The sequence below is a fragment of the Spea bombifrons genome, chromosome 11, assembly GCF_027358695.1.
Source record: "Spea bombifrons isolate aSpeBom1 chromosome 11, aSpeBom1.2.pri, whole genome shotgun sequence".
NCBI lineage: Eukaryota > Metazoa > Chordata > Amphibia > Anura > Pelobatidae > Spea > Spea bombifrons.
Genome location: NC_071097.1, coordinates 12,971,546 through 12,989,495, shown reverse-complemented (window position 1 = coordinate 12,989,495; position 17,950 = coordinate 12,971,546). Strand labels below are relative to the sequence as shown.

At 37.4% G+C, this 17,950-nt stretch overlaps 1 protein-coding gene across 1 annotated transcript; it reads right to left on the bottom strand.

The window, feature by feature from the left end:
* Window positions 1-243: 243 nt before the first annotated feature.
* On the bottom strand, window positions 244-14,270 carry OIT3 (oncoprotein induced transcript 3). The gene is made up of 9 exons (XM_053451319.1): window positions 13,818-14,270; window positions 12,149-12,523; window positions 11,953-12,063; window positions 8,408-8,530; window positions 5,559-5,681; window positions 2,872-3,032; window positions 1,932-2,347; window positions 1,166-1,265; window positions 244-562 (listed from the first exon to the last, which is right to left on the bottom strand). Exons 1-9 carry the CDS (start codon window positions 13,876-13,878, stop codon window positions 389-391), a joined length of 1,644 nt encoding a protein of 547 aa, XP_053307294.1. The 5' UTR covers window positions 13,879-14,270; the 3' UTR covers window positions 244-388.
* Window positions 14,271-17,950: the final 3,680 nt, after the last annotated feature.

Genomic DNA, 17,950 nt, shown 5'->3' with positions numbered 1-17,950 from the left:
CTATGCTTTATTAAGGGCCCAGTCAATTGAGTTTCTCCTGCACGACGGACTGAACTGACCTGTCGTAACTCATTTGGGGTATCAGAGAGTTGAAATGCTCAAATCTCCTGCAAATTCCCAGTTTGGTGGCTAAACAACCAACAAAGATATAGACATCCAATGCTTTGAAATGGCATGGTATGATAGACACATAAGAGCAAGCAAAAGTAGTTTTTGGAAATGGTTTGTGAAAAAAATGTGGAGTTTTGAAGTAGTCATATTTTGTGTTATATTAATGAAATCAGTCTTCTTTTAAGAGACAAAATGGAAGGGGAAGCTAAAGTTTAAAAAAGAGTAGATGTAAGCAGACAGTTATTCTTTTTATGCAGCCATGCATTTCTAGAGCAAGCTACTCTTCCATGTCTATAATAATAGGTCCCCCAGTAAGAATATGGTTAGCCAGGTGGCTAGTTCCTTCTGCCATTTCTGCTTGTCTGCGCATGCGCCTGCGACATCCTTGTGCACATCGAGATCGTTCATCTGTTGCACCACATACAAGGACCTGGCAGTGTAAGAACACTTCCTGACGGGGAGAAAAAAAAACAAATGTTCTGAAATTCTACACTGCCACAGATCAATGTTAAAATAGGACAAATATGGGATACTTGGCAGGTACTTGGCTCAGCCTCCCAGAGTTGTATTTTATACAACTGCTACCCTTACTGTTGTCCTTCTACAATGAGAGAAAAAATATATATATGATAGCACCACAACCCCTTCATAGTCTAGACATTCTTGTGGCTACTGTAGAATTTCAATAAAATGATCAAAAAAAGATTCAGGTAGCCACCCATTATCTTAAAACCAGACCACCACATTTAAAGATAGTACCCTATTACTTGTCTACCGTTATGTTGGTATAGTGCGCACTTATATTTATTAATGTCATAAATGAATTCCCCCCCACTGGTTTAAGGTATAAAACCTGGTTATCGTCTCAAATAAAACAATAGAAAACCCCACACACAAAGGACATATGATATTTAACATTGAATTATTCATGGTTCATAAGATCCTGGGCCCACATGCTGGGAAGTACAATTCTCAAAACAAAAGTGAAACTATGCATAGGTCTGTTTGGTTACTTAAATTAGCGTTACTCACAGTATAGTTCCTTTCTATTTACCTTGTTATCTTTTCCTACGAACTTAAAAACCGGGACCTGAAAGTGCTTTGCAAGATGATCCTTTGATGTATATTGCTTCACACTCTCATCTGAAACACATCTATAAATAAAATAAATAAGGAAAAGGACCAGTTGAGAAAAATTGTACTTAAAAATATAAAATCCCTTCTAAGTTAAAATAGTTAATTTTACATTACATAACATAGTTAATAACTACTCGTTTTATCCCTGTATTTCTTCCCTGCAAATTCTATCTAGTTTATTTAGTAGCAGTCTATATACATGGCTCTGAAATGAAAAAATAGTCTACCATATAACCAAAAAATTAAAACACAAAATGAACAGGGCACTGGACATAAATACTTTTTAAAATATTAAGAGCGATATAAAATATATATAATTTAAACCAGTTTCCCAACTGGAAAGAAAACGGAAAGAAAGTATAATACGTGTAATAATTTGAAAAGTATACAAGGCACACAGCAATTTAGAGAGTAATTTGTTTCTTTTATATTACTTGGTATCATTCTGTAAAATTGAATATTTTAAGCGTAGCAGGAATATTGTGCTCCCAATGCTTTCTCGAGCTTATATAAATATTTGTTATTGAAACAGAAAAACATTGAATTTAATAGCCTGCTTTCTGTAAAACTACAAGCTTTATTTGTTTTTTTTGCCCTTGTGCTAGGCCTATGATAGATTTAAGCCCGTCCAGTGCTTGCTTAAATTGAATCCTATAGATTAGTAGAAAGAATAAAGCACTTGCCCATCCTGGATCAAATAATACTTCAGAATCTCGTCAAATTTTGATGTTGGGGTGGCATAGCAGCTCTCCACTAACGTTTCCAGTCCATTCACACGCATTAAGGGTTCAATGCCAAAGTAAAGCGAGTCTCGAAGTTTAAGCACCGGCAAGTTCTCTTTATACGGCTCATCGAAATCCTTATCCTTAAATATCTCCAAGGTAAAAGGGAAGGATCCTCGATTGTGGCCCATTATTTCCAGGGGTGAGTTCTTGAGATTCGGTACATAGCCTTCAGATATTGTGTATAGTCTGGGGAACTCACAGGTCACTGGGATGAGGAGCTTGCTGGTGCGAATGATTACATCCCCATTACTGCCTGGAGTCTGCTTCGGCATTCCCGTAATAAGATTAGTGGCAATAATTTTATCACTTACTACCTGGAAATTCAGAAAGAATAATAATGAAACTTAATTGAAGTACTCAATATACTTATTTTCTATAAGACAAAGGACAAAGACTTCATTGGTATCATTTGGCAATGTAGCCCATCTCTGTTATATTTTTAAATGTTTACCACATAGCTGACAATACAGCTGGAAAATTAGTAGGGTCAATGCACCATTATTTACTAAAACAAAAACTTAGGAAAATAATTTAGGCCCATAAAACAAGTCATAATTAACATTCTGATTTATGAGATCCAGTGATGGTTTCATGTTCTGGCCATTGCTGACTGCTCTTCCTCAGCTAATGGTTTCTCCAAGTTTTCACAAAGCAGAGTGCTGTAATATTGTGTCATTTCCAAGCACCATACTCTTCTCATACCTGCAGAGACCATGAGCTTGAAAGAGAGAGAGAATCCTCAGGGCAATTAGGTCTCACAAATTATGAATTATGGAATACCACTATATGTTTATCTGTGACAAAAAAAATAATATAATAATATATTGTGGCTACACACATTGATGGTGGTTCCACAAGTCTTCAGGTTGAAATTGACGTTGACATGGGTTCCATTTGACACTCCCTTGCAGGATGAATTGGACAGAAATAGTTCCAGTCCTCCAACTAGATCCTTAGGAACAGCTACTTCTATGGAGCTGGGTTTGCACAAGACAGGAACTGTGAAATATATTCAGTAGTGGTGAATATTTCAATGTAGTAAAGTATGTTTCTTTACTCTTTATATTTTTAAGCAACAAGAACAACTAATGGTAATTGCCATGGCTGATTTGGTAAAGGCCCACCAAATAGTTTACATTAACGTAGATACCGAACTGATGTCTGTCATAAATGAGTTGTTTTGTTTCAAAATCACTCCTTACATACTAAAAGATATATAACACTCACTGGCCACTTTATTAGGTACATCTTGCTAGTACCGGGTTGGACTCCCTTTTGCCTTCAGAACTGCTTTCATTCTGAGGGGCATACTTTCTACAAGGTGCTGGAAACATTCCTCAAAGATATGGACATGATGCAAATCTTCCATTCCACCACATCCCAAAGGTGCTCTATTGGATTGAGATCTGGTGACTGTGGAGGCCACTGGATTACAGTGAACTCATGATCATGTTCAGGAAACCAGTTTGAGATGATGTGAGCTTTGGGACATGACGCATTATCCTGCTGGAAGTAGCCATCAGAAGATGGGTACACTGTGGTCATAAAGGGATGGACATGGTCAGCAACAATACTCAAGTAGGCTGCCGAGTTAAAACAATGCTCAATTGGTACTAAGGGGCCCAAAGTGTGCCAAGAAAATGTCCCTTACACCATTACACCACCAGCAGCAGCCTGAAGCATTGATACAAGGCAGGATGGACCTGTGCTTTCATGTTTTTTGTTATGCCAAAGTCTGACTGTGCCATCTGAATCTGAATCTCATCAGACCAGACAACGTTCCTCCTGTCTTCCATTGTCCATTTTTGGTGAGCCTGTGTGAATTGTAGCCTCAGTTTCCTGTTAGCTGACAGGAGTGGCACCCGGGGGGTGGTCTTCTGTTGCTGTAGCCCATCTGCTTCAAGGTTTGACGTGTTGTGTGTTCAGAGATGGTATTCTGCGTACCTTGGTTGTAACGAGTGGTTATTTGAGTTACTGTTTCCTTTCTGTCATCTCGAACCAGTCTGTCCATTCTCCTCTGACCTCTGACATCAACATTGCATTTTCATCCACACAACTGCCACTCACTGGATGTTTTCTCTTTTTCAGACCATTCTCTGTAAAACCTAGAGATGGTTGTGCGTGAAAATCCCAGTAGGTCAGCAGTTTCTGAAATACTCAGACCAGCCCGTTTGGCAAACACAACCATGCTACGTTCAAAGTCACTTACATTCCATTTCTTTGCCATTCTGATGCTCAGTTTGAACTTCAGCAAGTTGTCTTGGCCACGTCTACATGCCTAAATCCATTGAGTAGCTGCCATGTTGATTAGCTATTTGTGTTAACAATCAATTGAACAGGTGTACCTAATAAAGTGGCCAGTGAGTGTACTTTGAATATAAACTGACACCACATATTCTTTCTTAAAATCAAACATTCTGTTTCAGGTTTTTGGCATCTTGCTTCTGTTGGAGTCTGGTGGAGTCTGGTGGATACCCTGGGTATTAATCTTAGTTTACTAGAAAGAAACACTATTTTTATTTTGATACATGTGTGCTCATGAAAGCCCCCTGGTATATCATAGTAATTCCTGTGTCACGTTGTTCTGTTTCACGTAGAAACGTAATTAGATGGTTGATATTACCCATTCAGCCCTTTCTATCTGCACAATTTTTTATCCCTTATGACCTGACATATTAAGTAGTAATTGGCACAGTCTTATGTTCATATGTTGAACATGGAATGAAAATAGAATGCCTTTGATGACAGAGTTGCAATTCTATATTTTATACACATTTTAGATAAATGCAGAGGTTACACTTGTTAAAAATTCTTTAAAATTGTTGCTAATGTTTACTGCTCCCAAGTACAATAGAAGAGCTCACACTCAGTAAAAATTACTTTGCTTGTTTTACATGTTTTAGCTCTATTCTATCCCAGCGGGTTAATAATAGGGCATCAGTGACCTCCCTCAGACTATGGAAGCTGTTGAGGTAACCCTGAGACAGCTGCCGTGGTTCCCTAAGGTAAGTCTGGATCTGAAGCACTTGCTTCTTTTTTAATGTTAAAGGTGACCCTGACTAGGGCTAAAATAAGCTTATTCAACATGTGCTGCATTAGGTAGAGGGTTAAAAGAAAACTAAATCGGGGAGTGGGTTGGCTTTTTTGTAGAAAGAAGAGCTGTTTATCATACAAAGATGTCATAATCTTAGAATTGACTTTTGGACTGCCACCACAATCCAAAGCTCAACACTAATAAGAACAAAGTATTGATATTGCACAGCAGGACATGTTTGTCAGCAAATACATGGTGATATTAAAAAGATAATGCTGTCCCAATACAAAACTGGTTCTCAATTTCCATCTGCATCAAACTCCCATCTAATCTTCTTCATACTAGGCAGTTATACCCAATGGCAATCTAACAATGGTTTTACTTTTCTCATAGGAATGTATGATTGATAATCAAATATGTTTCTATTTATTTTCCTTAAAATATTACCTAAGTACGAATGTGAAAAAAAGTGAAAACATGTTTTCCTGTACCTTGGCAGGTGTGGTTATCATCAGACAGGACTAGCCCCCTTGGGCACTGGCACTGGTATGTGTCACCTATGGGTACACAGGAATGACTGCAGCCTCCATTGCTGTTATGACATCCTTCAATATCTGATAAAAAAAAAAAAAAATAGCTAGTCAGTGGACAAAATGAAATATTCCAAACTAAGACATTTAAAAGTGGTATCACATAATTGAACATAAATGCATTAATTAGCCTCTGTAACATATTAAGCAAGTGAGCTTTATCAAGTATGTCATTTTATTCTTTCCTCTGAGGGTTTTACAGTTAGGGTGTGTTTATTCAACAATATTATGAATATTATGAATGAGGTTTCTAATGCTTGTGAATGTCATGTTAACCTCCTGAGGCTGGAGACACGTGGGGGTAGGTTTGAGTTTGGGAGTGGGGATATGACGGATTCATGGGGAGACTCCTTGCCTGCCTGCCCAGTCCCCTCTTATGTCACCAAGCACTTTAAGGCTTTCCACGAGAATTTGAAGAATGTCTTTGTGAATTTGTGTCCCATCAGCCAAAGGATCAGGTTAGGCACTGATGTTAGACAAGAAGACTACCGGTGTTCCAATTCATCCCAAAGGTGTTCAGTGGGGTTAAGGTCAGGGCCATTAGAGTTCCTCTCTATACCATATCTTTATGGACATTGCTTTGTGCACATGGGCAGAAAAGGCGTTTCCCAAGCTAGTACCGCAAAAATAAATCATACAATTGTTTGAAATGTCTTTTGTATGCTGTAGCAGTTACATTATCCTTCACTGGATCCAAGGGGCCTAGCCCAAACCCTGAAAACAACCCCAGACTTCCAGATTTCATGAACTGACTTGTGTGGCATTCTATGACAATGCTTAAAGTCATGTTAAGTGTTCTTCAGTACTACCCATTCTATGGCCAATATTTGTCTATGGCAGCCTATGTGTGAATGGGTGTGACTGATACACCTAAACTCAATATTTAGGAGGTATGTCCACATACTTTTGGTTTTATATATTGTACTAGGCCTTATTGTTTTATGTATATGTATGCACCGGGTTACTATAGCCAATGAGTATGCACCCCTGTGCTGACACAATATACTTTCTGGTTTTGATTCTTCCCTTGTTTTCCTGGGATCAAGTGAGGGGTGAGTATTCTTTTAATCTCTATTAAAAATGAATCTCAATTACTCTTGCATAATACAGGAAATTTATTGAGGATTTATGTCACTACTTGTTTGATTATAAACTTTAAATTACTGGATTTTAAATAACTGGAAGATGGGTTGCCTGTGTTTATTTTTTCTATATGTAAACTGCAGAAATGAACTCATATCGTGTTTTTATTTGTACCCCCAGAGAGTTTTAAAAACAATAAATCCATTTGCAGGTGAATTGCGACAAAGGGGAAACAGCTTGTTTAGATAGAAACCATCAGAAAGTAGCATGTAGAGTAAAGAAGATAACACTATGTTTCAAAGCCAGTCCAAAGGATCCCAAAGCAATAACAATCTGTCAGGGCAGTTATTTCTTTATGAAAAATGAAAGGAAAAATGTTCCTGCTAATCTATAGAAACCATACTTTTTTTTTTTAACTTTTCTTCACATATTGGGCAAGCATACCACCTTATTTGATGAGAAAATATTGTGCTAGATTTTTTCTTGTGTATTGAGAATATACTTATAATTTTTAAAACAATGGGATTTATTGAGAATATATTGATATTTTCTCATTTTCAGGTTAAAGGGACAGTTTAATGTCACATGCATCCTCACCAACACAGAATGCATATTAATGTACTTTGTAAGTACTTTACTATGTATCCTTTAAGCAAAGAAAAAACAATCTTTATGAGACACAGCAGCATGCAACCTCCAAGTGGAAGCACACCGTCCCCTCCATGCTCCCATTTTCATGGCACTGATTGCTTAAAGCAGTTACTCAGTGTCGGAAAGTTCTCCCGTTAAACCCAATGAGAGTGCTTCCAGCACGTTCATGGACATAGGAATCTTGTTAGAATTCCCAGAACTCTCACCCAGGGCCGGACTGGGAATGAAAAGCAGCCCTGGAAACATTTGGAGACCAGCCCCATATAGTTTTTGGATACTTTGTTGAACTTGGTTATAGTTAAATGGGAGATGTTTGTGTTTAGCGTAATTAATTTATTGTTTAAAACTACATTTATGTTGTGTTTTTTATTTCAAGTGTATAATTGTATGGGGTTGGGTTGTAAGCCTATTTAACCCACCTCTGAGTCACTATTAGGATGGCTAAAATCCCTACGAGATAAGATGGTGGTGGTTGTGGAGTCAGTACCAATCAAGGTCCCCTTTGATGGAATTATACAGATTCTACAAGAAGTGTTTAGGAAATGCTAAGCTATGAAGCAGCAACACATCATGTTTGAGGGAGCCACCTATTTCACCATGCCAGCAATGGCAGTAGGTATGCCACAGGGGGCATGTCACAGCGGTGCACGTTACAGAAGATGTGTCTGGCCAAACGCATCTTCTGCAAACTAAATAGTTGGGGGATGAGGAAGAGGCAAACATAGGAGGGATTCTGCTTAATTCATCTATGCCATTTGCAAGGGGATGGGGAATGATTATTTAAAGGGACTACTTGGCCCTCACTCGCATAGATTGCTAGAGGTCTCTTTAAAACAAGCTACCTTTACATTGTTCTCGAGGATGTTTAAGGGAAATTGTATGTATTTATTTATTTAGTAGTTGGGCGGGTTTTTTTTTGTGAAACTGTCCACAGAGCTGGTGCCACCACTTTTCATTTCATGAAACATTATGCTCTTAGCAGGTTACCAACGTATGTAGTAATAAATATGTTGTACCTTCACATGTCTTTCCATCGCTGCCCAGGACCCGTCCTTTTCCGCAGTCGCATCTGTGAGAATTTTTCAAGTTTACGCAAATCTCGTTGCACCCACCATTATTTTGCTCACATTCATTTTCATCTAAAACAAAAATGTAAATAATTATTATCACAGCGGTGTCCCACTAGGTATCCATTTCATTCTCAACTCATGATTAGCTGCTACTTACTGTTTTGTTTTTTGTTTTTTAATTAGCCATGTTTTCCCTCCTTGTGTTCCTGTACGCAAAGTTCATTGTTTGGCAAGAAACCATGTATTAATTGCTGCTTTTCATTATCAGGCCATGAAAGAACTCAACGCAGAAACTTAAAGCTTGTCCTTTTTATGTACCTTTTCATCTATTTCAGTCGTCCGTTAATCTCGGTACCGCTGCTCATATATTCTTTAATCTAAAATCCCATTTTGACTCCCTGCATCAGTCTCTATATAATACTATGTCTAACAGGGTTCGATTGAAGGTGGCAAGATGGCTAGTGGTGAAAAATGCTTACATAAGACTGAGCCAAACCCAAGGCCTAGCTCTCCATGAGCCTAGTTGCAATTATCAGTCATATGAAAAGCCCTTTTACACGTCCTTCAAGAAGGGGATGAATGTATATTTACACGGCTCTACTCCAGTTCACAACCCCACTTTTCACAATCTATTAAACACCGCAGTTGTTTGGTAGAAGGTGCAGCAATTGTGCACCCTGATCCTTCACCTGTTGCCCCTTTGTCCTGTCTATAAGACTATGTGGCCACAAATGACTCAACCATGTACCATGTACCCACAAATCAGTAACACAAGTAGACTGGATGCCCTGAATAAAAGCGGTCTACTACATTCCAGGTTTTAGGTTAATGTCATATTGTCATCTATATCGGCACTGAAAGTTCAACTAATAGGAACTATGGTATTTATAACTCATGCGACTGCTAAATACATGGATTTTACGTGACACCATGACACATCCTCTTTCAGTTAAGCGTGGGATCATTTGTTTTATTATCAGTATCAAAACCAGCTAAAACTACAGGGTAATATTTTTCACATAGTAGATTCCTGTAATAAGGCTTCCTAGGGTCACATGGTTCATTCTATCACGCTCTATGTATAGCATGACTCCATAACATCTTCATACCTTTACATTTTTGTAACATGAGCTCTTCATTTATTTTCTATAGCATTTTGTGTTTAAAAGACACTAGAGCTTTGGAAATAATGGATTTTGAATCAATATCTCTTACAATTCGTTTCATCTGTTTTAATCCTTAGTCAGAATTTTATTTCATTCCCTTTCCCTGTCCCAGCTCTCTTGATGTTCACATCTTTCTAATATGATTTGGCCAAATGAATGGATCAGTAATAGCAGATGACAAATGATTTTTCTGCCTCATATCTCATGGCAAAGGTGCCATCAATCAGCCTCTGATTTTTTGGCAGATAGGAACTAAAAATATTCTTGTGACAGGCATGCATTGTTAATGTCTGCCCATTATGTAGCTCAGAGATACAGACTATTAATTTAACTGCAAGAGCTACCCTCTATACACCATATCACACATTAGACTAGAAGTGCACAGGGCCTAAAACAAGTTTTATTTGCATGGCAAAATATTGTTTGCTTCAGGGCTGGGAAGTGGTCTATTCCATTCCGCCTACTTCTGATTAAATACGATTGTTATTGTGTATTAGTAAATACAGCATTAAAAACATAATTCTTGAAACTGTGAAATGTCCAAAACCTTCCCAAAGTAAATAATCAAGCCAAAATTTGCATATATACTGGCATATATACATATATATACACAAATATATATATATATATATATATATATATATATATATATATATATACACACACACACACACACACATATATATATACATATATCTAAATAAATTTGTGTTTGCTAATAGTTAATAAGCAGCACCTGTTTATTTTATTGGGCTCTGAATGCTTAACACATGTACCATGTATATATATATATTAGACTTCAAATTCGTATAAATTTGTTCAGTTGCTTTTTACGAATTTCCCAAAACGAGGGCGATCCCCGATGAAACTTTTTATCATTCTCTGAAAATGTGGCTGAGGTTCAAAGTTGGTACATGTGTTAAGCATTCAGAGCCCAATAAAATTAACAGCTGCTTATTAAGTATTAGCAAACACAAATTTCACAAGAAAACAAGGACAAGGTGCAAAAGGTTATCTACAACAAAAGAAAAAAAAACAGATCACTCTAAAATGAAACGTTTAATAATATCTTTAAAAATCTCAATCAACGTATATTAGAGAGAGCCAAAGATGAGGAAAAGAAAAATAAAGGTCTTAGTGGTTTTGTGGACCTCAAGTGACCTCTACTGGGAGGCTGTTCCACATACCCCCCCCCCCACAGTAAAGTACATTTTCCATACATTAAGTAAGACTTTATTATATTAAATAAAAGTACAAATCTCATGTGTCCTGTGGACCTCAAGGTTCTTCTGTGTTATTTCAGTATCTGTAAGCAAGGCTGTGGATTAATTTACCTCTACAGACAAGCAAGGATTATTTTATAATTTAGAGCAGCTTTTATTGCATACAATGTGTGTGCGTACACAGAACTGGGGGACGGAGAGAGAGGCAAAGGAAAAAACACATCTCTGTCTCCTTCAGAATACCAACATATTTTGAACAATGCTATGCTTCCAGTTTTGTGGGAACAGTTTCAGGAAGGCCCTTTTCTATTCCAGCATGACTGTGCCCCAAAAGGCACAAAGCAAGCTCCATAAGGACATGGTTGGATGAGTTTGGTGTGGAAGAACTTGACTGGCTGGCACAGAGCCCTGACCTCAACCCCATTAAATAACTTTGGGGTGAACTGGAACAGAGATTGAGAGCCTGGCCTTCTCATCCAACGTCAGTGCCTGACCTCACAAATGCTCCACTAGATGAACTGACTAGAATTCTCAAACAAACACTCCACAATCTTGCAGAAACTCTTCCTAGAAGATTGGAAGCTATTATAGCTACAAAACGGGAACATTGTCTATGTATTTAGAATGCAATATCATAAACGTCCCTGTTGATGTAATAGACAGGTGTCCCAATATTTTTGTCAATATAATGTATCTGCCTATCAAGAACTGCTTCACTTTGACAGAGACATTAAACCAATTATCTACGTTTAAAAAAATGGTTATATTTCGCAGGTATACACACTTTGGTTAATTTGAGAAACGTGACATGGCTAACTCCCATGTACAATTTATTACGTTTACAGCTTCAGTACATATTGTTTGTACTGTGGCTGTAATTAGGTCTGTACGAATTGCCACCAGGTTAGTGCAAACATTTAATTTGAAGAGACAATGAAAATTCAGCAACTGATGAGGTAACTGACACTAGAAGAAGCAGGTACTCTAAAAGACAATTGAAACTGGCACAGAGAACAAAAAGGTGTGATCAGAAGCACTGAACAGAATCTCTTTAGTTATCGTTTGTTACTTATGTTGACACTTTCAGATGTTGTTTTCTTACCAAGACATGTTTGCCCATCGGGTCCTAGAACAGTTCCAGCTCCACAAACACAGTCTCCAGTATCCAAGCATGTGCCTCTGCACTCCATCAAGTCACATATATCATAGAAATCTGGCAAATGTTAAAAAAAATTGCATGTTAAAAAATAAATCTAAAAAAAATCTAAACATAATCTGAAATCAAGCTAAAAACTTACGTCCACAGTAGACATGGAAGCACACATCAGGTTTAGTTAGCCGATAGACGTAGTACCCTCCTGGGCAGGCCTTGATATCTACAGTTGTGTTCCACTGGCAACAGTTGCCACTGAAGCTAGCACACGCTTGCCTTTGCACAACACCTTCTGATTCACTGGGGTGACTCCCATTGAGCCAGATTGGTGAATGTGTACCACAGTGGTTTTCTGGGATACAAAAAGTTGGCATAGCATCCCCAGCCATGCCAGTGAAACGATACCACTCTCCTTCCAGATGGTTGTCACACATAGGTTTGTCTTGGGATTCATTGAACAGGTGGTCGGTATTCCTCCATGGTTCATTCAGGCTTATATATGCAGAACATGGGTCGAGAGCTAAGAGAAAGGAAAATCTGAATTTAATTAGCTCCCTTACACAGATCTGGTAATTAATGGTTGCATTGAGGGTAAAAACCCAGGAGGACACTGGACCTATTTCTGTTTTTCCATAGCAGAGGACACTTTGATCACTTGAAACGCATCACTTCTTATTGGCTATATCAATCCACAATGCAGGACAAACATGGCCCTTATTCTAGTTAAAATTGGCTAAAATTGTCCCTTTACAATACACAGAGATGTGAGTGAGTTATCCTAATTATAAAGGATAATCCCTTTATAAGTATTGAAACAAACCTCCATTATGCATAGATGCATCAGTGAGGTGACTTTCTAAAATATCACTTTAAGGTGTTTACCTTGTATAAAATAAAGTCAGTAAAATGAAATTAAATCATTCTGCAAACTCCATCTTTACTACATAATCCCCAAAGTATTTTATTACAGCATTCGCTAAAGTATGTAATTAAGAAAATAAAACCAATCTGCATTAATTCTAAGATCTTTTTCTCACACTATTTCAAGATTTTCCAGCACTTATTTAATTGAAAACTTACTTACTATGATTTTTTTAAATCATCAGTTATAAAATAACAAAAGCTGAATGAACTTAATGCTAACTTACATTTAAATTAGCTATCCCAGCACTGTGTTAAAATACTGCTGATAAAATTAGTAGGCTGACTTCTAAATGAAACTAATCATTTTAATTACCAAGCAGGATCAATTACATTTGTGTATATGCCCGAGTTCACCAGTCACCTCTGTTTCAGAGAATCAAGTAAGCTAATTTAGTAAGTTAAGTGTTAATAAGAATAATAGTTTTAGTATGATAACTCAAAAAAAGTGTTACAAGGGCATGCTTTTGGACCCCAGACGTTATTTAAAACACAGAAACCACTTTCACAGCAGACAAACAGGCAAATAAACCTGTAGGTCTCCTGAAAAAATGGAACTGAAAATGTGCAAACTCATTTGCTAAGCATTCTGCAGTGCAAAGAAATCTCAATGTATGCAGAAAATTATATTATAGAAACTTTTTAACATGTTAAATGTTAATGCTACAGAACAATAATGTACCACACAAAAAAGGCAATTCCCATTTTTCATCAAATGTTGTAAAATGAAATACATTATATCAGAGGAAGATTTTGTGTGAATGTAGCCCACTTACATCTACGTATGGCTCAACTGATTCACAATAGAAACAGTTTGGAGTCACAAAAATAGCCATTGAGTTTATGTTATACCAACTCCCATTTGGTGCACATTCATTATCATTATTACTTACCAAGTGAGGTCACTGGTTTCAGCCTTACATAGAGGCAGAAAGCTAGAAGGAGCTTCAGCATCTCAATAACTCAAAATCAAACTACCAATATTGGATGTGGACCTTCTCTTGGAAACTCTCTCTTGATCTGCGTCTTTCCACCCTCCACTGACTGTGCGTGAGTATATTCTATCTTTGTTTTAATTTATTTACCACCAAAAGTTCTTTCTTTATCAAGTCTACTGAACACACTATCAGAAGGAAGAGGATGAAATGGGGCAAACCTCTGACCCTTCCAATAGATATCTACTTTGTAAACAAGGATATTTTAAGGATTGATTCTCATGTCTCATCCTCCTATTGTTATCCCGTGTTGGAATCCTGAAAGTGACATAGTCTTATCCAAAAGGAACTCTGAGGAGGCATGCCAGGAGACAGGTCATTAGCTGAAATCAGCCCTTCCTTTTCTCTTACCAAATCACATGACGCTCAGACCTGAAGCACCCGAATTTAGAAAATGAACCATGCCAAATTAAAGTTACATTTGCATAAAGATCAAATAAATGTGTTATACCTTGTATTGGAGTTGCTTTCATGGAGCAAAATGGAGAATCAAATAAGCTTTCAAGACATTTGTGGACCATTCTTCAAATGTAATGGATCTCTGAGGTCTTGAAACCTTATGACAGACTACATTTTATTCTAATGGGGTTTGTTGATTTAAAAACATTTTTCTTAAATCAATACAACAGTATCCATTTTATGTGTGCAGACAGATACTGTATGTGTAAGTTATAGATAGATAGAGCTGTACATAGACATAATTATATGTTTCAACATAGAGAGCTAGATTAATTTCTGCTGCATCCAGTCTACAAAACCAAGATGCTAAATGGCATTTAGAGCAAAAGCATCAAGCAGGATAGTCAAAATGTTTACCTTTTTAGTGTCAACATGACGAACAAAGAGTAACTGAAAAGCAGAACATCGCGTTGTAGAGGAAGTTGACCTTACTCCGTTGAGCAGAAGATAAATGTGATGAGACTGTTATTTCTATTTAGGAGGGAAAACCACCAGAATTAATCAGAAAAACCTCTTACAAGAATTACCAATAGAACAGATATAATCCTTCCTTGCTTATCCGTCCTTTACATTATATGTGATATACCTAACATTTGGCATGAGCCCATGTGGATTTCAAGTCCAAAGAAATGGGGAGGCTGGCAACTTCTGGCCTTGGGGGGGGTGGTAATTCCCACCCCACCACTTGGCACCTAACATATACATTGGCACACATTTCCATACACACTCTTACATGAACATAAACATACATCCTCATGCTAACTACAGATATACACATACCTACATGCGCTCCTTCCCTCCCTCACTCCCCCACTCTCTCTCATCTTGTCTGGGGCATTTCTATGACTTACTCAGGACAGCCCTGCCTGCCGTACCATCCACACTACTGGGACCTGGGAAATAACACCAAAGAGAGGCAGGGGAGGAAACTATGGAGGACTGTGCTAATAGTGTTAATGGGCCAGTTGCCGCTTTTAACCAGTCCATTGAGTATCAGTCTGCTTGTTATCCTAGAGGGGCTGCTAAATCGCCTAGGTCAGAATATATCACTGGTTTTATATGCTCCAAACTAAATTCAAGAGTGCAGATTAATACGCTTCCCTGTCCATGAAGAGCAAAAATCCCAGCGGCCCTGAAATCCTGTTATCTTATTACTGTGATGTATGGTTACCCAAAAGTTTAATTTATTTTCAGAATATTTCCATCCTAAGAATTGTTCTAATCTGTCAGGGGATATAACTAATGTATACTTCTTTCTCTATTAAATACACCATATTTACGTAATGCTGAAAATCAATTATTTATGAGGTAATGTTAATTCCTTAGACAAACTATTAAAAACATCTTGTGCTGAGCTATCAAATTGTTAAAAACCCGAGGATGTTAAAGAAATCTGAGATAAAGGGACATTTCCGATAATGACAGCTTGGTTTTTAGAACACAAACAACTTGTCAGCTTGTCCAAGACAAAGGACGTCATTTATCTGCACATAGCAAGGGCAGAAATGTTACAAGTTTGTACATTTGAGGCTAGAGAATTCTAGAACATTCATCATTGTAAAAAATCTTGGTTACAACAGCTGAAAAAATGTTATGCAAATGAACAAAAATTGCAAAGGAAATAAAAATATCTGGTTTGCAAGGAAATCTTGTCAAGGTAACCCAAGTTATTTATTTTTAACTGCGTAACTAAAATAATAGTTATGTATGTCAATTGCTTGTCATTTTGTACTTGTCGTTATCTGTAAAATTTTTACCTTGTACAGCGCTGCTGAATCTGTTGGCGCTTTATAAATAAAGTATAATAATAATAATAGACCAGGGAAAAGCAGTCGATATAGCCTGTCTAGATTTCAGGAAGGCATCTGACAACGTCCCACATCGGAGGTTCATAAATAAATTGCAGTGTTTGAGTTTTCATGTTAAAATTGTTAAATGTATAAGCCAGTGGTTGAGTGACAGGAGGCAGAAGATTGTAGTTAATTGGTCCTGTTACTGTGGAGTACCTCAGGGGTATTGGGGCCAGTACTTTTTAATATTTTTATTCATGAGATTACTTAAAGGAAAAGTATGCCTTTTTGCAGATGATATAAAACGCAGCAAAGTAGACATTCCTGATGGAACAAGGCAAAAAAAGGCAAGTGTTTTAAGTAAATTAGATGAATGGTCACGAGTGTAAAAAATCCCAAAGCACCATACCGTATATATCATTGGGGACACTGTCAGCAACAACAGAAGAGAGGGACTTGGGAGTAATTAGTTCTGAGGATTTAAAGCCAAGAAGGGAATCCAATAAGGCATCACAAAAAGCAAGCAGGCTGGGTTGTAGGTCTAGAGGCCTTAGTAGAGCAGGAATAAAGAGGTGGTTCTGTCACTTTACTGATTTCTGGTCAGACCTCACCTAGAGTATTGTGTGTAATTCTGGTTACCACATCTCCAGAAAGGATATTACACTACTAAAATTGTGAGTTATAGAGATTTATTCTTGATTTGACATAGAATCCAAAGTCACATTTGTAAAAGTATCTATTAGGGGAAGAGAATAACTTGTGGGCCTCATTAATATTATGGAGGTTATTTACATAAACCAGAGTTTTGGTTTCCATTCCTTGGCTTTAGTATATACACACACATTATATATATATATATATATATATATATATATATATATATATATATATATATATATATATATATATATATATATATATATATATATATATATATAATGACATTAGTAGGAGATTTTAAGGAGCAGTCTTTCCTTGTGACTAATGGGCATATGTGGTGAAGCATTGGTTCTCTGGGTCACTATGGGGAAACTCTGGGTTGCAGAAGCAACGTTGCAGCACACCTTACTCCTTGCCCACTTCACCCCCTACAAAAGCTTGTGTCCCACTACATAAGCTGGACCACATAATGGCATCCTCAGGATCTCCTACCTGCATACCACAAGAGGGGCTCCTGGTAGCCAGAGTCTAAAAGTTCCCAGGTGTGCTAATGGGTTAACTAAAACTCCAATTAACACAGCTGCCTGTAAAAAGGCACAGTACAACAGCAAATCCAAACTGTAAAGTATGGTGGAGGGGCATTATGTTTTGGTACTGCTTTCAGTAATGTTATACAAGTAGCCTGTTGAGGGAGCTGTGGAGTTTAGAGAACTTCGGTCATTTTAATTTTGAGCTAAGTGGCTCAGCATGGTAGGTGTATATCTTGAAGATCTACATAATAGCATGTTTAACCCTAAACCGAGAGTGCATCAATATATGCATAGAGGTATCCAAACACTGCTTTGCTGCCACAAGGCCTGTTATCAGGCCACCTTCCCTGAAGCTCAACAAGACTTGGGCAATGCAACAATCCAAAGCACATGAGTAGATCCACAACAACAGAATGGTTTTTAAAAAGAAAAAAAAAAGAAACTATGCCTTCTAGGTAGTTCAGTCAGACATACCAAGGATACTGCTGAACTGAAAGGTTTTTTTTTTTGTTTTTTTTTTTAAAGAAGAAGGGTTGAACATTTATGCTGATAGTTGTATTTTTGTTATAGTCAACTGCAAGTGACGACCTTT

What these genes read in the sequence shown, in the direction of transcription:
- OIT3 (XM_053451319.1), bottom strand. Translation starts at nt 13,878, where the DNA reads ATGCTGAAGCTCCTTCTAGCTTTCTGCCTCTATGTAAGGCTGAAACCA. An exon ending in CGATGGAAAGACATGTGAAG is followed by an intron (nt 5,682 to 8,407) that starts GTACAACATATT and finishes TTTTTTTATCAG; the next exon opens with ATATTGAAGGATGTCATAAC. An exon ending in TCGTAGGAAAAGATAACAAG is followed by an intron (nt 563 to 1,165) that starts GTAAATAGAAAG and finishes TCTCCCCGTCAG; the next exon opens with GAAGTGTTCTTACACTGCCA.